Source organism: Gymnodraco acuticeps, unplaced genomic scaffold, assembly GCF_902827175.1.
Source record: "Gymnodraco acuticeps unplaced genomic scaffold, fGymAcu1.1, whole genome shotgun sequence".
NCBI classification, from domain to species: domain Eukaryota; kingdom Metazoa; phylum Chordata; class Actinopteri; order Perciformes; family Bathydraconidae; genus Gymnodraco; species Gymnodraco acuticeps.
Genome location: NW_022992351.1, coordinates 5,682,632 through 5,705,092, shown reverse-complemented (window position 1 = coordinate 5,705,092; position 22,461 = coordinate 5,682,632). Strand labels below are relative to the sequence as shown.

The 22,461-nt window shown below is 40.6% G+C and overlaps 1 protein-coding gene across 1 annotated transcript in view; it reads right to left on the bottom strand.

The window, feature by feature from the left end:
* The window catches only part of LOC117541978 (TOX high mobility group box family member 2-like), a 72,825-nt gene extending 51,826 nt beyond the window's left edge, over positions 1 to 20,999 (bottom strand). The window contains 1 exon segment of the mRNA XM_034209373.1: positions 20,414 to 20,999. Within this exon segment, the coding sequence (XP_034065264.1) occupies positions 20,414 to 20,518 (105 nt within the window). The 5' untranslated portion in view covers positions 20,519 to 20,999.
* Between the last annotated feature and the right edge of the window lie 1,462 nt (positions 21,000 to 22,461).

Here is a 22,461-nt window from a genome sequence, read left to right as displayed (position 1 = left end):
CATATTTCCCCTGTATCTGATTCTTCTCCTCCCCCTTGCTGACTCTTGTGCCAAATGGCCTATTTTTACCCCTCCGTGTGGCATAGGGTTTTCCTTGTCACCACCGAGTTTCCTGCCATCAGTGTATAGGTACGGTTAAACAGTGCAGTTACTGAAAAGGCCCTGAATGTTTAACTGTCTACTTCTCAGATGTGGTGAAAGATCTTTGTCTCCATCTCTAAGGTAGTGTGACATTGTTTTTCTCTTATATTTCCTGCACACAGAAACATAAATACACTAAAGCCGAAATACTGATCCAAAGTATTGGAAACATTTCTGGTTCAATTTCTTCTGTTTGTTTGCCTTGCCTTAATCCAAGCCTCTGGGATTAGGATATTTACAGAAATAACCCCTTTGTTTACGATACGCTAATCCAATCACCGCGCTAAAGTTCATTCAATTTGTGCCCTGACAGTGAACCACCCCCCTCACCCAACCCTTACCATCCTCCTCCTCTAAAGCATATGTATCATGATGCCATATGCCCCGACACAACACTGCACATTTTCTCCAGCTGAAATGTGCAGAATGTGATGTACTGTACTGTATGGCACAATGGACTAATTGTGATTTGTCCCTTGAGGGAAAGTACGAGTTAGAAAAAGAGAAATATCAGCGCAGGATGTATGCTTTTCAGCCTCAAATGAAAATGTAGTTGTGAAAGAGGACAGCTCATGGACATATAAAGAAGTAACTTGACTATATGGCTTTAGTGACCCTCTAAGCCTTATTCTTTTTTTCTTGCAGCACTTTAGTATAATTTTAATAACCTCTCTTTCCGCAGGGCAAAACTGTTTATTAGACCTATATATTTCAAACTATACAAAATCAGTTCCAGATGTATATGAGTAAATAGAATTCCTTTATGAAACACAAATACAAGTAAGGACTTAAAATGATAAACAATGAAAGGCAAAAAGACTGCATGAAGTTAACTGTCCTCTTTGTACTGCACCTCTCCTCCAGCGTGACGTACACAGAGCCTCTTTTGTTCTGCCACTCATTGCTTATGTTACTGTAGAGCACTAATGCACACAGATCGATAGCATACTTTCCATTTCAACACATTGAGCCGATGTACGGACAGTGACACACAGTTGGAATTGATCCTGTCCTGTCAACACAAAGTTTTATGTCTGTAGCCTATGTCTTTTTCCCGCTGAAAAATAAATGGTCTTTAAATAAAAAGCTTTCTCTTTTCACAGCCTGTTCACAATCTCAAACCCCTTTGTAGCTTGATGTTGACATCTCTGTATTACACATTGAATAACTGCATTGCTGATGATGATGTAAGGCTAGGTGGGTGGTTATATTGTATAACACAGCACATCAAGATCAAAACCGAACATCTGGCCCATTCACATGAATCAAATTTAAAAACGTTCTGTCACTCTCAAATGCCTCCTCTTGCACATTGTAGACCTTTTATGATTGGGAGAAAAAACATCATACTGGCTCAAATGAAAAGAAATTCAAACAGATGTAAAGGCATAAAAGCCATAAAATATTTTAATACACCAATAAAATGATAAGTCTGAAATGTAAAGAAAAAATAACCAAACAATGCATGTCGCCTGTTGGTCTAGAACAAACAAGCCCAGCAAAATCAATTTCCTCCCCCACAGGATGTCCACCGCATGCAAGCGGGTTTTTACGACCACGGCTGAAAGGTGCAAAAACACCAGACATGTTTCAAATAAGCAAAACTATCAATCTGCACTTTTAACAAGCATATAGTGCAAGGTGCACACCGAGTGAATAAAGTCTGAAACATTTATTGGCACGAAGGCAGAAAACAGGAACTGGCTGCTCTCACTCAAACATGTCATGGTATACAGAACTCTAAATAAGAAACGACTGATTTAAGGGACACCTTAAACATTTGTTTCCCCTTTTTGAATCCTGAACTCGCAGAAAGATGCACAACAATACTGTATTATTTTCAGCAAACAATTTATTTTATTAGAAATACAAGGGAAAATGTTTTCTTTTCCTTTCATGTATTGTGACACATTTCTGTCAAGGGAGAAACACCTTCCTGGAGCTAAACAAAAAAATGCCAAAGCAATATGGTGTACGATGATAACTTGCTGCAGGCTGTACAGCATTTCATTAGACTTTAAACAATTAACTCTGTCCGTAAAGACCTGTGATCCTTCCTCTGCGCGGCTGTTTGAGTATGAAAAACAACTCCAGGAAGAACCAGAAAATGTTTCTTTTCCCCTGACTATAAATCATATTTAAAATGATACATTGTAGGAGGAAACTCTTTACATGTTTTGAAGCTCTCAGCCCACACAATACAGTAGGTGCTTTTGAGACCAAGATCAAATGTTTTCAGTGATAACAATAAAACAGCTCTTCTTGGTTCGATGAACCAAACCATCAGCATCTGAAAGGCAGAGATGGGGAGAGAACCAGAGAGGGAGAGCACTAATCTCATTACCTTCTCTTCCTGGCATGAGAGAATATTCATTCAAAAATTAAATCTCACATCCCACATTTCATTTTCCATGTAATTAAATCAGTTAAATGTTATAAAAACATGTAAACTCCGTCAATGACTTTGAGCCATTTGCATTTTTAATCAGGCCAGATTAATTCTAATAAGCGAGCTGGGCTAAGGCGATGACAGAGCAGGCCTATTGTGTGTCTGTCACACTCATTTAATTCTGTCATTATGTCCCATATCCTATTATGATAATTGGCTTTTTATTCTCAATCAACAACCAGCCAAAGCTATTAAGTAATAATCTCTGACTAGTGCACGTTTAACCTTACACATTACAAGTTTGCCACCTTAAAAACAACAGTAGGCTGATAAAAGAAGGGGAAAAGAGAAAACTGTGCAAAGCTCTGGCTTATTTATCCTAGCTACTTGCTCCAAATGAAAAATGACTGTCAAGAAGCTGCATGTTGACACTTGGCATAGGGTGTAAAGCAAACACATTAGACGGAGGAAAGGGTATCACCATCTTCCCCCTGCAAGGTAACTAAGCAGAGAAGACGAATGTGTCTGATGTGTTCAGCCATTTCCTCTGCTCCCTCTCTGGGGAGTCACTCGAAAACGAAATCTCTGAAGACACTGGCCCTGCTGTTTAATTGAAAGACACTGCTGCAACAAATAGAAGAAGTGCAAACAGATTACAGCCTGGGAGACGTGCATCAAGCTAAATGCCTCTGACAGAAAGGCGATGATATTGTGGGTGAAAATCGCAGGCATTCCTAGAGCCAGAGCTTTTCAATAATTTGTTATAAGGGTTGATTAATTAGAGATTGTTTAAGGTTTAGTTTTCGTTGCGGCAGAGCCAATATCTGACTCAGTAGTTGGATCTCAAGATATGGGTTAAATGAAGCTAACGTTGCAACCATATGTGACTCACAAAACTCTACAGTAGAGTGCTAAATCTACAATTGAAAAGTATAAAAACAACAACATATTATAAACTTTTAAATCTCAGCAGGCTATAAGAAAGGCTATCACCTACATGTACATTAACCCTTAAACATCCAATATAGATACATGGCACTCATACAAAAAAAAATCTTCTTTCGGGAAATGTTTGCATATACAAGACTCAATTTAGTTTCTCTATTCTTGGACTCTGTAATTATTGTCCTAATATAATTAATTGCATTGTCATTTCAGATCACCCCTCAAAAGAAGGTAAAAGCATTTTCTACATCTGAATGCCTTGCAGAGCAGAAAACACCAATTGTAGCCCCAGATTGCATGTGCAGAGTTAATGCTAAGATGTAGGACACAGAATGCCATCTAGTCATATCACTGGTCGCCATACACCATGACCTTTGTTGTAAAACATGTGGTCAGAGACATTTTGAACCAAGTCACACTACTGCAGCGGTTAAGTTATGTGGCATTTCTTTGAAATCGTCTAACAGGAAATGTGCATTGAGCTTTTTTTTAGCACCACAATGAGAGTTATCTGACAACCACAATATAATTGTAATGTTAATGATTTTCTCATAAGATGGAAAAAAATAAAGTGTTCAGATAATGTTAAAGAATTAGGTATCCATTTTTTCATTTTTTTAAAGTATGAATCAAATTCCCATAATTGTCTTTAAACATTTATATTTGTTGTTATTCTTTGTTTTTCAGAACATTTATCTTCTGAATCAGGTGATAAATGATTTCCAATTTTTAACACAGTCAATTAATCAATTAAAAACAATCTATGGATGAACCAACATTTCTTCAATCACACTTTGCAACACTCATGATCATCTGTCAAGCTGGACTAAACAACAAACGCTTTTTCATTTATTTTTTATTTCTCAAGGGCTGTCTATGCTATGTTCACTTTATGTAGCCCTTAGGTTAACTGACTTCCCTTTCTCCTCCATACAATATTAAACTATCTGTGACAATGCTGTTTGTTTTGTGAGAAGCTCGTATGATAATGGAAACAAAATGTCATCCATTCAGTATAGTTCAAAATGTACCGTAAACAAAGGCAGGAAGGTGTGTGGGCTGGAGGGCTTTGTTTCAACAGGAGCCACCCTGCTGAAAATGACAGTTGGACCTTTAATGTTAGCAGATTCTTTACTGGCAACTTTCCTCTCAACAAAATGCTTGTGCAGTCATCTCACTCATATTCTTAACTCTAAAATTAGCCGTGGAGTGCGGCAAGCTGTCAGTGCTGATTCAGTTGGACAGGCACAGCTCGAACGTATTAATTTTCTCGTACAGGAGGAAAGTGCTTTTCCAGGTTTCAGTTCTCCCACTTTGCGTATATCCCTGTGCATTATAGTACTTCAGAGAAGCCAATTTTTATTTATCAGAAGATTCTAGAGAGATTTATCTCCAGCACCATAAGACAGATGCAAAAGAAGAAGAATAATTGCCTCTCAAACTGTCCAATAATATCCCTTTTAGCGCTCCATCGACAAGACTTACTTAATTAACCTTTTTATTTCACAGTCAACCTTATGAAAGTGCCTTATGGCCTCACAATTTACATTTTACTCAATAATTATCTGTAAAGGAGACTCAATAAGATTCCCCTTGAGTACACACAAGGTGAGCGTTACTATGGGGACGCAGAAAGCCCCTCTGTGCTCCGTGGTACTGAGGCCTGCTCCATTGTGGCGAGAGACAACAGCTGTCTTTACCTTTGGCAGGCAAACAGCCTCATTAAGGGCAGCCATGTTTGTTTTTGTGCCCGATACCTAGCCCTAAGCAAACACTGCCATATCTCAACTCCACAGCCCTTGCAGTCTCAACATTTCCTTCCCTATTGTGAAGGGAGGCCCTGGCACGTTGAGCCTGTGCCTAGTTTTTTTTCTCTTTCCGCGAGCTCTGGCCGAGCTGCCAGCGGCTTTCAAAGAATGCGTGTTTAATTGAGAAATTTAGTAGAGGTTGGAGCTGATGAAATTCTGAAATATAGCTAGCACACAGCTGAGATGCTATGAATGTTGTGTATGTGGTATACACACAATGTATGTCATTATAATGCCTGATATCATGTAGCAAGAAAGCCCTCTTTGTTTGTTGTCCCGTGGACTTGATAAAGGAGTCATTATTTGCTCTGCTCACAGCTAACAGTAAAATCTGCAGTGAAAGGTTTCATTCGCATTTTTTCTCCTCTCTCAGCACTGTCTGTGGCTGGAGTGACAAGGCAGGTTAAATTCATAACGCTTTGACAAAAATCCCATTTAAAAGGGAAAATGGCATTGAATGTCATTCCATTACTGCAGACGGCAAACATGGGAACACTCGAACCCAGAAGGCATTCACATTAACTTCTACAAAACAGCAGAAAGACTATTTTTCTTATAACATATGTACGGAGCTGAAGTATTTTCAGCCGAAGCATTTCAAGAGTAGCCTTCCAAAATGTACTCACTTGTTTGATTTCATCCCTTTTCACCATTTGTCAAGCCCAAAGTCACAATGCATTGTGAAATGAGTTCTTAATGTGGAGTAATGAGGCTGTCATGGCAAAGCAGTCTCTGCTTGTTTGAATTTGACTCATGTCGTAGATTCAATTAAATCAGCTGAAGTCAACCTGGCCCCAGGCCAGATCGGTAATGGGTGACCTCATTCAAACAATGCTCTGACATATTGAAACAATAAGAGGAAGGGTCTTGAGTCAGTTGCAAAAGCAAACTCCAGTCAAAGCGATAAGGTAGAAAAATTACAGTGAAGTCACCAAAGTGTTTGAAAGATGCATGCCGTCATGTGTCTTCAGGGTTTTAGTTTTTTATCATCTTTTTGGTGCCAAAGTGGTTACGTGTGTAAAATGTCATAGGACAAGTTGGATGTGTGTGTGTGTGTGCGCGTGTGTGTGTGCACGCGCGTGTGTGTGTGTGTGTGTGCGTGTGCATGTGCGTGTGTGTGTCCTATAAAACCACAGTTCTACATGACAAAAGCGAAATTCTACCATAAACAAAAGATAAACATCCCTATTGTCAATATACTAAAGCACATATGCTCTGTGAACTCTGACCCCCATTTCCTTTGCCCATAATAACTGAAAACTAAATTGCTCCAGCTTCAGAGATAAAACTACCGTACAGATTTTAAACACAGCTGGCCCATCTCTTCTTTCGGAGGTTTACACGTCCTCAGAAGTCTAAACTGATTTATTTGGATATTTAAATGCCTGGAATCTAAATCATGACACAAACACTCCCAAGGCTATGTAAACAACCTTTCCAGTTCCAGTCTACAACTATGGTGTCTGAGCAATAACTTGAGTGCCAAGTGCAAAAGCACGTCTCACTTTTGGAAGGGTCTCCACTGTACAGTCATTAAAAGAGGGCGCTCCCCAGTTTGTATAAAAGGGAGTAGGTATCACTAAAAGGCGTTTTCTGACTGTACTGTCAATGTACAATCAATTATGTTCCTTGTTCTAAGGTGCATTTACCATTTATTATGTGTAAATGTACAGTTTGGAAAGACAGAGACATCCTGAGTGCTTTGTAGAATAAACAGAAGAGAGACACAAAATCACAGCGGAACATCTTGCTTTGCTCACTCTTGTTTCTCTATTCACCGGGGCCAATAGCGGTTACAGTAAACAGATAAGAGCGCGCACACACACAGTAACTGCATCTCATTAAGCCGCATTCCCTCTGGCCCTTATTCCATTCAAAATTAAAACTCGGGACAATTAAAGGCAGATTGGTCTCAGCTCAGCGCGCTATAGTCGCACTCTCAAGGCTCCGAGATGACTTAATTACAGGCTGTGGTGGTGTGCTGGAGGAGCACAAAGTGAATACCTGGAGAGAGGGTCAGACACAACAAATTCAATAAATGGCAAATTAACAGAGAGTCAGACAGACGTGTTTTAATAGTGCTGGCTGTGAGAAAGTGTATTTTGTTGCTTATTTTTCATGGTTTTAGGAAGCAACTTTAACAGATGTCAACTTCAGTACTGAGAAATTATAAACAGAATGTCAGTCCAATCTTGCTGGCCTGTGATCATTTTTACAAAAGGATACCAGACGGGATGAAGGAGGCTAAAGGTCAAAGTTGGTGAGTTCAGATTTCTCTGGACAAAGCACTCGTTTCCTTGTTTAGGGAACTGTTTGGTACTTTGCTCTTATAGCTTTGGTTTAAACTTCCTACAGACGAAAGGGTGCAAATATTCAAACATATGCCATCTCTAGTGGCCAGGTTGGAAAAAAATGTATGGTGGAGTCTAAGGTTGTCATTTAAGCTGAAAATACATGTTTATTTTTGCAAGTAATGCAACTTTAATTTAGCATCAAACCCCAATGATGTATCTAATTCTTATTACAGTTTGTTCTCATGAGAGACAGAGTGAGCACAGAGAGCAATGTATTTCATCAAAAATCCTGAAGGAACACAGATAACTAACTTGTTTTTTTACATGCTTCATCACTCAGCTTATGACAAGGACACAAAGCACATTTTTCTGTAATTGAACCAACTATAGTTTATGTAACAAATGACCGTTCTGCCCTTCAAGCCAGAGAAAGAGACAGAGAGAGCGATTTGATTGCTCCGTGTACTTGCTCTTGTCACGTGACACCATGTCCCATTACATTATGATGTTGTCATAGGAGGAGAGGAAATGAAATGCCTTGGAGCTGTGTGTGTGTGTGTGTGTGTGTGTGTGTGTGTGGGTTTGGATAGTGATTCATAGGTGTAAAAGTGAGTGAGTATATATGACCCTGTGTGTGTGTGTGTGTGTGTGTGTGTGTGTGTGTGTGTGTGTGTGTGTGTGTGTGTGTGTGTGTGTGTGTGTGTGTGTGTGTGTGTGTGTGTGTGTGTGTGTGTGTGTAGTCATGCAGGGATCTCATTTTGTCTGAAACTTGAGCAGTTCTAATTGGCCATCTTGGGATTTTGGTTTTATCACCTCCATCCTATCACAGCACCTATATGCCCACAATGATGTGTTTGTGGTCACGATTTGTAAACAGTTTCAATGGTGTGAAAAAATTACTAAAAGAACACAATGATTAGATGTTTTTACATAATGACATGGCTCTGCAGATAATGATATGTGGATAATTTCAATAAAGTATTGGTTTGTTTATCAGCACATGTACAAATGTAATGGCATACGATGAGAAATGTCTAAAAAGGACTTTAAAAGTGTAATCTTCCGGCAGGGGCGGACTGGGGGGAAAAAGTGGCCCGGGGATTAATTGACAGACAGGCCCACTTAATGCGCGGCATGTATCGGCCGGCCGGCGACGAAAGCATGTTACTTAACAAAAACCCTATGCATTTAATGTTATTTTGGACCATTATTCATATAGTAATCACATTACCTGAGCCCTTGAGTTGCCGAGAGCAAAATAGTTGCAGCATATATTTATTGATTTTAATGTTAACAGATCATTGATGCAATAACATTTTGACCCAATTTGCCTGACTTGACGCATGGAATAAAACATGGGCGTAGGAAGCATCCTCAATGTGGGTGAGACAATTTAACAGGGGGTGTGGGCAGGTGGTGGACCTCACCCCCTCTAGGGGGGTCCGGGGGCATGCTCCCCCGGGAAGATTAATTTTTTTAAATGTTGAAGTTAAATACATCAATCTGGTGCACTTTGAGAGCAAAATTAGGGACTAAATCTATGGATACATCGCTCAACACCCATATGAAACAGAACTGTAAACAGATTTACTTTTTCTTTCAACATTTATTTGAACAGCAAGTGGAGGCAAAAGTGACTGCACCAAAAACAATAAACCTGCTAGCTAACTAGCCTAAACTCAGTAACAGAATGTGGGCAACACGTTCTTCTCCACAGCCGCGCGACCTCTGAGTCAGACGTCACTTCCCCCTTTTCTATCCTACGGGTACAGCCACTCCTCCTGAACCCCGTTTCCCTGCCAGCCGGACATGGTGTGTAAGGTAACGAGGACATTATTAAAGGTCCCATGACATGCTTTTCTGGTTATTACCCGTCCCCTTGTGTGTTATGTAGCTTTTTCTGCATGTAAACGGTCTGTAAAGTCACAAACCCTCAAAGTACACCCTGTAGCGAGTAAAACTCTAACACAGAAAAGACCTGTCTATGCTGCACCAGAACGCCCTGTCCATTTTGTTCTTCCTGGTCTAAGTGACGTAACGACGACCAAATGGACCATTTGGCCTTATCTTTTCTCAGCCGCGTTACTCTGTGGAGTTTCGCCGGCACACTCAGCCTTGTCTTTTCTCAGGCTGTGAGTGTGTGGCGAACTGTGTGGCGAACAGCCTGGCTGTGTGTGTGTGTGTGTGTGTGTGTGTGTGTGTGTGTGTGTGTGTGTGTGTGTGTGTGTGTGTGTGTGTGTGTGTGTGTGTGTGTGTGTGTGTGTGTGTGTGTGCGTGCTCAGGCTGAGTTCCGCGGTGTCTCGCTGTCTCGCAGACCCCATGCAGCAACCAGGAAACGACACCAGTAATACAGCTCACATTGTCCGCTCCTCAATCCTCAAACACGGCACCCAGACCCCACGCAGCATTATCATCTGTTTGTCATTACTGGTGTCATTTTCTGGTTGCTAACGCCATTGTAACACATAATCAGTGATGTTCCGCTGTAACGGTGGTGGACTCATCAGAACAGAGTGGGCGAGCTGACCAATCAGAGCACAGTGGGCTCATAGGGAGGGGGGGGGCAGGAGCTCCAACAAGCCGTTTAGGACAGAGAGTGAATACACATACTATACAGAGATGCTGTATGAGAAACCAATTTGATTTTGGAAAATTGAACGATGTAAATCTATTCTAGTAGACCTCAACAATGGAATTATGATCAGTAGAAATGGCCATCATGCCATGACATGGGACCTTTAAGTTATTGACAACTATATGCCAACCAATTAAACAGGAAACAATACAGATTAAATACATATTAAAAATACCCAAATCAAATGTATCTCCCGCTTAACAACTTCACTGAGCTGTTTTGCTTTGTCTTTTTTCACCCTAGTTCCTAACTTTCCCATACCTACAAAAAACACTTAAATGCAAATTGAGATAAAGAGCCTCTGGTAGCTGCTAACTACCTCAACTCTTAAAAGCTTTCTAGTTCTGTCGATAATCACCATTTTGCATTTTGCTACATTTGTATGCAAATGTAATGCATGATGGTATATGAGCTGTTTAAAAGCTTGTTTTTTTTCATGGCTGAACATTATGGACAAATATCCAAAGTACTTTATGTCTTCTGTGTCTAAAATAATTAGCATTTATAAGAAGGTGGACCTGATGAAGTTAATGTGTTAAATGCTACACTTAAAAGTGTATTATATAACGCTGGTGTCTATGACAACCAGTGTTGTGCTAGTTACTGAAAACCAGTAACTAGTTACCATTACTAGTTAGGCTACTTCATTTCAAAAGTAACTCAGTTACTTTACTGATTACTTACACCAAAAAGTAATGCGTTACTGTGAAAAGTAACTTTTTTTTAACTTAAAAAAAGGGCTCCCATTAATGCCCTCATAGCCTTCATTTCAGTACTGTAATTGCATTGGAGAATAATACAATCTGTTGATCAACTTGACATGCATGACATGCATTATATGCAATCTGGATTGCATCGATATTAGCTGGCTTTCCATTTTTGTATATTCTTTCTCCAGGTAGTTGGAAAAAGTGTTCCGTCCCATATGCCGTGTGCCGCCCGGACATGGTATCATGCTAACTAGCTCCCTGAAAGCGGGTGACTCCACTGTAGCAATAGCCTGCATGTGTTCTACAACATACCGTGCAATGGCTTTATCGACTTTCCCCTGGCTAGCAGTCCCTCGGTTAAAATCCAGCCGCTGTTGCTTAGGTGGAGGTGGAGTGGCGTTGGATGAGTCTGGGTCTGTGCCGGTCTTAGTTACTAGCTTCGTCCCAGCATGTTGTTTTTGCAGATGTTTTAAGAGATTTCAATTGCTGGTTTGGGCAGTAGATAGGCTCTTTGACCCGCCAGGACATAACTTACATTTAACAGAAACTTTCTTTTCTTTGTGCTCGACAAAAGTGAAATAGTGAGAATATCTCCAGGTGGAGAAACTAGACTTGAGCTCCGCCGCCGCCATGATAGTCTTGTTAGTAAACAACACAAACACGCCCACAGCCCGTCTCCGCATGTGACACAGGAAGTATCTAAGTACATTTATTCAAGTACTGTACTTAAGTACAGTTCTCATCTCTGTTCGCCTGGCTGTTGACTATATAAAAAAACTAACGGAGTAACGGAGTAACGCACCATGTAGTAACGGTAACTGAGTTACTGGATTTAAAAAGTAATGCGTTAGAGTACTAGTTACTGCCAAAATAACGACGTTACAGTTACTTTGTGACGCGTTACTGTAACGTGTGACAGCACGTATCATTTGTACTCAAAATATTCAAATAGTTTGCACTTTCTTCAATGACTCATAAAGCGCATGCTGTGGGATGAGGTAAGATGGTGTTGAGATGCAGAGGAAATGAATACATACTGTTTCTATATGGTTGGTTTTCATTATTGCTTTCATATCTTCTTTTATGTAAAGGTTTTTTTTAGCTGAAACCACCAGGCGTGACAAAGATTGAAGGGGAAACACTGCATTCAACTCAGTGAGTTTAAACCCGCTTTCATCCGTCTTTGCACTCATACAGTTTCTTGTGTCTATGTTGGGCGGCAGTTTGCGTTTTCTCTAAAATGTACCATATTGCAAACATTATTTTCCACCTGATGTTTAGACCCTTTAATGGAGTTGCTATAATCCAAGGAATTACGTGCGTATAAATATACTCTATCTACACTATTTTACATTTGGAGATAGATGAATCTAGATTCCAAGGAAAGGAAACATTTCTCAGTTTTAAACAATGAAACATTGGGGACATAAGCAATGAAAGAAGCCGTTGTGTTTTTCAACAAGTCACCGTGTCAGTTGAGAATTTCCTTTGTGTGTGTCTCTGTGTTCGGCGATGTTGCATGAATGGGCAGTCAGCATTTAGGGTTCAAAAGAAAACAGCAGCCTGAGCTCCTGTCTGTGTGAAAACCAAGTCTACGGTGCTCTGTATCAAGTGCCATTGTTTTGGTAATAGTAAACCTGGGACACTTGCCAGGAGGCATTAGTCATTCATCTAACAAGTTCCACAAAGCAAACCACAAAGTGCTCCACTGTCGACTTCCTATTATTGAATTCTGAGCACCCAAGCACGTATCCAAATATCTTACAGCAAGGTTTACGCTTTCTGATGACTACCTACCTTAAGTATGGCTGCCATGTTTGTTTATTTGTACGTTTCCTTGACAGGAAGCCAGCTCATTTGGAAGCATGTTGTTTTTTTGAGCAAGGTAGAGAATCGAAAAAGAGAAGAAGGGGGGTGGCGGGTGAAGGGCGGATAGGAGGGGATTAGGGCGGAGTGCACATTTTCATCAGGCCAGGCGTACGACATGATCTCTAATTACCCACAAAGCACTGTGTAACCCGAGTCACAGATTAGGCTGCATTATCAGGCTTAATAAAACATGATTATCTCTCAGTTTCACTACCTTTCAATGCCCGGCTGCCACAAACATTTGTTCCTGGTTATGACATTCCCCGGTGCCCTGGATAAGTCGCTGGCCTAACTGTACCTGTTGCTGAATGAAAGTTCAACAAGGTATCTGCAATATCTGGGTGGTAGCACCAAAATAAATTATTTCCAAACCAACCACTTACTTACTTCTTCCAAAAAAATTACCCTATGAAAACAGTTTGCAGTGTGCTCTTTTGATTCTGGGAAGACTGCTGTGTATTTCTTAAACGTCTTTTTTCAATGCTAAATTCTTAACACCTCCATTGTATTCTTGTGGCATCTCAGAGATGGAGTTTTTGAACACCTGGGTAAACAAAACCATGCAACTATAGGCAAAAACATTAAGTGTAATTTGAGTTAAATTAACTTTTAAGTCACCCCTATTAAACAAAATGTCAAAAGCACAACACAATGCTACTTCAAGGCTGTCACCAATAACAGAGTATTTCTACAGTTTGGAACTGCTACTTTTATTAAAGTAAAATATCTGAATACTTCCTCCAACCCTCTTTAGGTACCAGCAACACACGCCAAATTATGCATACACACATATGCACACACACATTGCTTGGTTCACGTGGGTTGTGCCAGTAAGTGCTGCTTTAGGCTATGGTTTTTAACTACTGTCTACTGTGTTATTAACAATTCTATAAAAAGATATGCGCAAGTTTCCCCTTCCTGTGTGTTGACAACCCTGCTCAGCTGCTATGAGGTTGTTGAAGCATTTACAGAAACGAGTCCTCGATAGCATAACACTGTTGACCTTATGTCATCATTTCCAAAATCCTACTTTTCATTCTGTCGTTTGTTTTTCTTAGCGACATCACTCATCGACATGTCTCATGGCCGGCTTGAGACTAAATAGGTCGAGAACAAAAAGAGAGGGCCTCTTGCTCTCGCTCTCCCTTCTTTCTAAACCCACAAGTCTCCTCTAACTTCTCTACCCCCCTATTTTTTCTTTAGCAACCTCATGTCTATTTTTCCGACAGCAAATTCTCAATTTCTCTCTGTTTCAGGTTATTCTCTTGTCTTAAATCAGATAAATTGCAAGAATTAAAATCGAAGTACTACCACTAAACTTTCTGTCACTTCTCTCTCTGCCCATTGTAAACGATCATGGGGCTCATCATTAGTTCGCAAAGAGGAAGAATGAGCCACAGTTTGATTACCTCGGTGGCTCTGTGGGCTCCCACAGTCTCTTCTGACTGAATTGGACGCAAACGATTACAGCCTTACACAGGCAATTATATCTGCCTGCTAAATATGTCACACATAATAAACACATGCTCCTGACAGACAAGGGACCAGGCTAGACGGTCACAGCTGGGAACAGAGGAAAGAGAGCAAATTCAGGATCATATGGATTTATCAACCTTCTCGTCCTGAATTGGAAACCTGTGGCAGTTCCAATCAATGCATGTCAATCAGTTAACAAAATAAATCAGCACAGAGATTAGAAGTTAAAGATTTCCAAGTAAATAGCAACCTTTAAAAGGTTTTCTGATTGATAATCTATTTTCCAAAATAATAAGATTGGTTTACAGGCACACATATAACAATACTCTATATTAAAACTTAAGATGCTGTTTATGTGTTATTTATTATCATTAATTGAACTTGTTATGGGTTCTGTCCCTTCAGGCCGCAGGGAAAACTTGGCACAGACACCAGGCCGATAATATTTGTAAAGGATATTCAATGAAAACAAGAGAGGGAAAGAGCCTTAAATCCCTGGCAAGGAGCTTATACCATGGCCCATGGTGTTTGCACAGGACATACCTCAGGAAGCTGGGACAACTGGGAATGTTTGTCCAGCTTCCAGCCTCTTCCATGCATACATACACACATACAGTACATACTGTATGTTCATACTGTATAAACATGCATACATACATGAGTGGTCAATCTCTCCTGACTTCTGTCCCTAGGTAAATTATCTCTCCCCAGAATGTAATCCACCATATATATGTATGTAAATATAGATATACATACATATATATTTTAACAATTTTTCTTTAAACTCATTAAATGCTTGGCGTATTTCATTTTGGATTGCTAACAGAACATAGCCTACACTGGACATTCTGTATTCATCTATTAGGGCTGTGATCATTGATTAATTAAATTACTGATTTATCTGTTGATTATTGGATAGTAAAATAAATCATAACAATGTCCAAGGAAAAAAAAGGCAGCAACAGTCATAGTTCAAAGACGTCCCACTTTTTTCTGTCAAGCGACTGATGATTGAAGGCATAATTTCAGCTCTTATACATATAAACTGTAATTGACCCATATGCACTTTTACAGTCCAATCCTTCATAGTCGTCTACATTTGTTTATCTTCAGTACTGAAACACTGGCTGCGGGTTCTGTACGAGCGAAGATGTGCAATATCTGTGCTTTATTATATTGCAGCATTCCTTATCTTCCTCATGGGAGGGTTTCTTTGTTTTCCATTGCTTGACAAAATAAAATTGGAGTTACTTGGAGGTCTCGTGTTAAAAACCCATGATAAGAGAGCTCCAAGCTCCAATAATCTTGTCAGTGCAACTGAGCTTAACCCACAAAAAAACAACACAAAACTGCAACAGAAACAATATCTATCTACATATATCTAGATAGATAGATAGATGAATAAATAGATGTGCTGATTTATTTGCACATCAATTTCGCCTCGCCGTCACACGTCGTTCCTTCGGAGTGTTTGCAGCCATTAATAAACATAATCAACATTTAACTAAACACCCAGGGGCCTCCTCTGCAGCAGGTGCTGGTGTCGTTTCTTTTTCTTTCTTCTCCTGCCATAAGAATAAGAATGCCATCGCACTGCCCCATGGGAAGGCTCGGGCTGACTAATGTAAGCACACTACAGTGGGGCGGCTGGTCTTAATTATGGTAACAGACGCTGAGGGGGACGCACTGGTACCCACCAACGAGCCGGTAGCTTAGCACTGCCGGGGCCAATAATTAGCACATGGATAACTCCCCTACCAAAGCCACTACCACACACATACATTCATACTGTCTTATAACTTACATCACACCAAAACACTGCATTTCAAAATAAAACAAAGACACAAGGGGCATTTAAATGGTGAAAAAGTTATCCATGATACAGTATGTTATATTACAGCATCATGTTTATGTCCTTATAACAATATCCATGTCCAAAATTCAGTCACAAAAGTAGACACCTTGTGGTTGGTTGGGAAAATTACTTTTTACAGAGAGGTACAAAAAAAGTGTAAGGCAAGAAATCTCTGCCATGTGGTGGCTCTGTGACTCAACCAAGGTCCGAGCCAATATGAAATGATTTAAAATGGTTGGAATCCATATTAAAAATCTCCTCCATGTGTCAGGGCAGGGAGAATATGATTTAGTGGCTGTTTTTGCCCAGCTCGATGTGTGTCGCTGGCCCTTACTGAGGTATGCATGGCCTTCCTCTGCACGGGCTATGAAAGCAATTGTGATTGTGAATCCGTAGTCAGCAAAACGCTTGAATGGCCCCGAGTTAGCATGCACATGCGCACGCACGCATGCGCGCACACACACACACACACACACACACACACACACACACACACACACACACACACACACACACACACACACACACACACTGTCTCTCCATACTGGGCCACTGATTACTTCAACCCATTTGACTCTCTCACTCATCCTTTGATTCTCCCTTTCTGCCTCTCTGTCACATACCACAGAGTTTGTCATTAGCTAAGAGCGACAACGCCACTCAACATGAACATACACTACAGCATCACAGAGACCGGTTAATTGGTCGTCCATGCTTAAGTACACAAGGTTCTAAAAATAACCTGTGTACATTTAGCCAAAACCAACAATAAATATGTCTGTGTTTGTTTAGGAGCTTATTTCACTTGACCAGTTGATGGAAATCCACGGAATATATTAATGCAAAGTAGTCAAACCTTTGCACACTATACACCAGGCAGTCCTGTAATAAAAAATAAAACTGAGATAAGCCATTCAAATGGAGCGCATCATACCGCAGCTTATCTAAAGGCAGAGCAGACCACCAACTAACAAAGCCAGCTCTTCAGTCATGCCCTATCTAAGCAGATATCAGTTGTTGGGAGGATATATGAGCTGGGTGGGGCCTGAGTGTATAAACACAGGGCTCTCTCTGCACTCTATGCTATTGCTGTACTGTATGCAGCACCTCACCCCAGCAGCAGCACTGTTTGATTAAGGTATTCAAATAAAGGAGCAGACACTGTGTGCCCATTTCACAGAGCAAACTAAAGGTGCCGGACATTTACAGTCACACATGTTGTGTAATGGAAAATGCATCTTTATACTTCAATATAATACATGGTATTTTAGTATTTGCACTGTATGTATGAGTATTATATGTACCCTGCAGCCTGTAAGGAAGCAGAAGCATTTAAACATATTTTTGTATTACCATCAGAGCACAAAGCTGTTAAAATTGTATTATTCTGTGTCATTTCTCCTCGGCTCTGGGAGAACTTCACAGCAACAAAAGACACACACACTCACAATGAAATAAAGTGAGTATTGAAAGCATTGAAATAGAAATCTTCAGGGTTATTTATTGATCTTTCTGAATCATCTAAATCTGTGCTTGAAGTACTTTCTCTGCTCAATTTATGCATCTCTTTTTAGCATTCTTCACCTTTTGCTGTTCTGCGATTCTGAACTTCTCAGTGATTACAGCACAAACTGATTTGATGATTCATGTTACTTAAGCGCTAGTCAGTGACAAATGTAGGCTGAAAAAAGGTTTGCGTTTCCTACAGGCAAGACGTTTTTGTTCATCGTGGACACACTGCCAAGTTAACGGAAATTATTCAAGCAGCATTTAGTGTTTACAATAATTATCAGCACAGAGAGGAAGAACACATCCAGAAGAAAGTAGCCCATAACTATTAGAAACTAAACAAGCTGCGGCACCAAATGAGCAGTGTGACAACGGCTGAAAACATGACAGCCGCACACATGTGCCCTGGAAGTGAAATAAACTTGATAATTACTCAAACTATGTTTGTGGCCACGGAAGCATTCAGTGAGTCAGTAGCACACAAAACAGCTTTCCAAATAAACAGACTATGAAGCTAAAATACCAGCACATGCTCATTTTATCCAATTAAGCCTGTGTGTGTGTCAGATTAACACTGTTCATTTCCCAGCGATAAAAGGAGAGATCTTTTCTCAGGCTGTAAAATTGCTTCTTTTTTTAAACAGGGATACTGGAGCAGCCAGAAATGAGTATAATGGTGATAAATCTCAACATGGTTGCCAAATTGCAACAATGTTACCAAAAGCTTATTTTTATTCAAATAATTTTGACTCTTTTCCAATAATATTATCCCAGAAGAATATTCTCAAGCTAAACTAGAGGCCAACAAATTCAGCCACAAACCAAGACGTCCACATGAATATGCAAAGTAAGCCCATAAAAAACAATTGACCTTAATGCTATGATTAGCCTTTTGCCTCAGCGCTGCTTCAGAAAGAGACTTGGGCAGAATTTGACCAACCAGAGCTGCCAGAGATGATTAAACGCAAGCAGATATGATCCGTAGATCCTGTGCCTACACCACCCATCACATGTCTCTTTAGTGCCACGGCCAGTTTGACAAGCTTGAGGAGGGGAACTTGACCCTCTGTTAACAGGACACCAAGTGATCCCTGCTGCTCCCGGGCCTCATTTGCATTGCTAGTGAAGGTAGTTAGTGTTACACATGTGATGATAGCAAATTAGACCTCCCTTTGTAGAGAGAGCCCCAAGTCCCTCATGCAAAGGGAGCGGAGGGGTTTCAATAATTCAAATGAACACTTGTAATGTTGAGGGGAGCCACACTTTTGCATCGGTGACAGCAGTTGGTGTCGCTTTCCTTGTGAAAGCACTTTCTATCATTTAATATCTAGTTGCTTTGTTTCCAGAATTCATGCAATGTGGGGATATCGGCATATTCTTGAGATTATCCGAATGCAGGATGATCCTAATTCGTTTGACCTACAAAGACATAGCCTGTGAGACAGTTATATGAGCCCATTTGTGTGTCTCAGGTGTACACATGCCTTATCAGTGTTTCATATAAATACACCTTATTTAATCGAATGCTATAGTAGCTAAAACAAATTATCCTGTTTCCTTTTTCTTTCAGTAGTTTGCACTCTTACAAGCTTCCTTCCTGAGCAGTGTTAATTGTAGTGTCATTTTTTATGATCTAAATTGGGAGATGATCTTTTCAGTCAGTTACTGAAATGTTCCGTTCGGGTACAGAGACTTTCCATTGCCCACACGGAGAAAAACAAAACATCCCCAACCATGTAACATTCCCTTTCACTTTCATATACCTGAAAACAATCTATATCTGTGAAAGCAAGCTCCAGAACATCTCCCTCTACAGCAGGTCCAGTTGGTTTATTCAAACACGGTAAGTGACAGCAAAGTCAAATTCTTTCAAACAGTTTACAATAGTTTTCCTAGTTTTTCCACATGGTATATATTGTGGTATTTGTAATCATACTTGAGCTGTGATCTTATTTAACTTTGTGTTTTTTTTTTTAATCTCCTATGGCAAAACATTTGTAGTTCCCCAATTATTTTGACATGTATACTAACAGTGCGAGTACTCACTGTTTATATTTCAAAAAAGGATGATTTACATTGTTTTCTATTGTAAAATGTCAGACTACAAAATAGTCATAATGTTGTTTTAAATGCCACCTGCGCACTTGCAATGGAGTCAGTGCAGGTCACAAGCCGAAAGCCGCGGGGTGTCAAAACTGAGAGAAAAGAGTGATACTTTGTACCAGCCAGACTCTGTGGTCTCTACTTACAAAGTAATTAACAGTACATTACTGGCACACATCCATTTAATCGTTGAACTCCCAGAGGAAAACCCATGTAAGCTAAAATAAATGATTGAGAGGGAAGATAATGTTGGAGCAGAGTGGGGCAGTATGGATTCTATACAGCCCCTGGTATTTCACATTGGGTGGGACACTTAATGCCAGCTTTGCGCGGAACACAACTGCACAATCTCACCGGGGAAATAACATAATAACCATGTTGGTTAGAGGAGGGGGGGAAAAGTTGTATTTTCTCTCAACAGCCAAATAGAATGATTGCAGGTTTCAGAAAAAGTAACAGTGAATACAAATTATGTGTCCCGTTCAAGCCTTAATTAAAACCTGTCCATCCTAGCTCAGGTCACTTTATTTGCTGACACTTGACGTGTTTATGAAGTGTGTGTTTGGGGCAAGTGAATACAAAAACGCATGCATTACGTGATTGTTGCAGGCTAGTATAGAAGGGGACAGGTGATATATAAAACATGTAAAAGCACGAGGAAATATAGTTTGTTATTTACCTTGTTTGAGTGGTAATAGTCCAAGGAGCTCAGACAACTTGGATCAGTCGGTAGGGAGCATGAACCCACATTAGCCGGGGGCGCAGGATAAAATCTCACGTCCATCTCAGGTTGTGCGAGACTGAAGGCATGAAATCACTTTCAGCGTCTTTGACTCACTATTGTCTCAGCAAACACACAACGCCGAAGCAGGAGAGACAAAAAAATAAGTGGGGGAGTTTTACTCGGTTCACTCTTCCCTCACATCCGTTCGCGGCCGAACTTCGGCACCAACTCTGGTGAAGATGCGCAGTCCTCCTCTCAGCGCCGGGATGACAAACACTCACTCACTCAGACCGGAGAGCGCAAATATCACGGAAACACACGTGTTTGCAAAACTATCCCGATGTTCAACAACAAATAAAAGCAAACCTCCAACTTAAAATATTCTCTTGATTAAAGATATTCTACTACGGCTGGATAAATGTGCAGCCTCTGTGTTCCCACTACTGCTCTCAGGAGTCCATACAGGCTTTGTTATGGAGGTGCATATTCTTGCATTGGTTCCAGTACAGAAGTGGTCTTCCCTCTGCCATGCGACCTCTGCCGATAATAAACGGGAAACAGGAACGGAGGGAAAGGGGGAGGGGAGAGTGGTGGCTGCCTTGGCAACCGCTCTCCTTTCTGCAACTGCGCGCTTCTGATTAGCTGCAAATGTAGTAGTGTGCACGGACGTGCATTATAAAGCGCACTCTGCCTCCATCAGTGCTTCATAAAGGCTTCCATTTGGACTGTTGTGCCAAGACTGATGGGATGTGGCTGCACGCAATCTCTCTGTAGTTCGACCATGTTTTTATGTATTTTTATTTATTTGCTTTTTGGCTAAGAAGTGAACCCGTTTAATGTATCCTTTTAATATCACCTGATTATACAAAACCCTATCGCAGCTTATTTCCCAAGGCAGTGAGCAAAATTCACTTAGATAGGCCTCTCTAATTTTACCGTATGCCTTTGGTAACAGTGACTAAACTCTCCTAGATAGTTTAGTTTATAAATCCGGTGTTGTTTGGTTGCTTTTAAAAGTACATTTCAATAATCATAAGGTTGTTTTTGTCTCCAGCAGTGCTTAAAGTTGAGTGTTATTTTGATGTGCACAAAACAAGAAAACATCAAATGAAAGCTGTTTAACTCACCTAGAAATGCAGAGCATGGAACAATGCTCACTTTTAAGGATGGGTGAAAGATTGTACTGGAATATGTACAAGGAGGTTTAATCTTAAATTGCCACACAGTTGCAAATGTGTGCGGAGAGACGCTGGGGCTGTGAGAGCTGCCTCTGACAGCCCACTGAATGTGATGGATAGCACACCCTTGCCCTGTGATGTGCATGCACATTTGATGTTGAAATGGCCTATCCATGGGACCATTGTCTTTCAATCATGTCAAGGCAAAGTACAGAACAGAGCACATTTTCTGCTGCCTGGCGTTATTACTATGCCACAGTTTACAGCACAATCCATACACCCTGCCTGCACACACATATTCGTTATTCTCCTGATGTTGTTCTGTTTAAAGATTTGATCTGGCCTTTTTAGGATTAAAAAAGGTGATAATATATCCACTTTATCGCTCCTAAACAGTTTTACAGGCAGGCTTTCATTAGGTAAATGTAACACTGAGAGGGGTACAATTGTGTTTACACAAACCTTGACAGAAGCATCTGCCCACTGCTGCAGCTCTTGTGTTCCCAACCTTCACACGTGTAAAAAGCTGGTTATTATTTCAGCAGGTCTATTATGTTACAGTGAAACCTCTTCTTTACCCTTTTTTATTCATACAGTGGGGGCCATCGCTGTTAGGCACAGGCTGCCACTCTCCCAGGCCCGGTACTCAGAGGGTTAACCACATGGCCCGGTGCCATGGCTTCATGGGAATGGAATGTGGAGTGCTGTGTGTGCAGGGCTCTTTTCCCAGCATCCCTCACTGCCCAGGCGCATGCTAATGATCAGTATTATTGAGGCACAATTGATGGGCTAGCAACCAAACAAGAGAAACTAATTACTACTAAG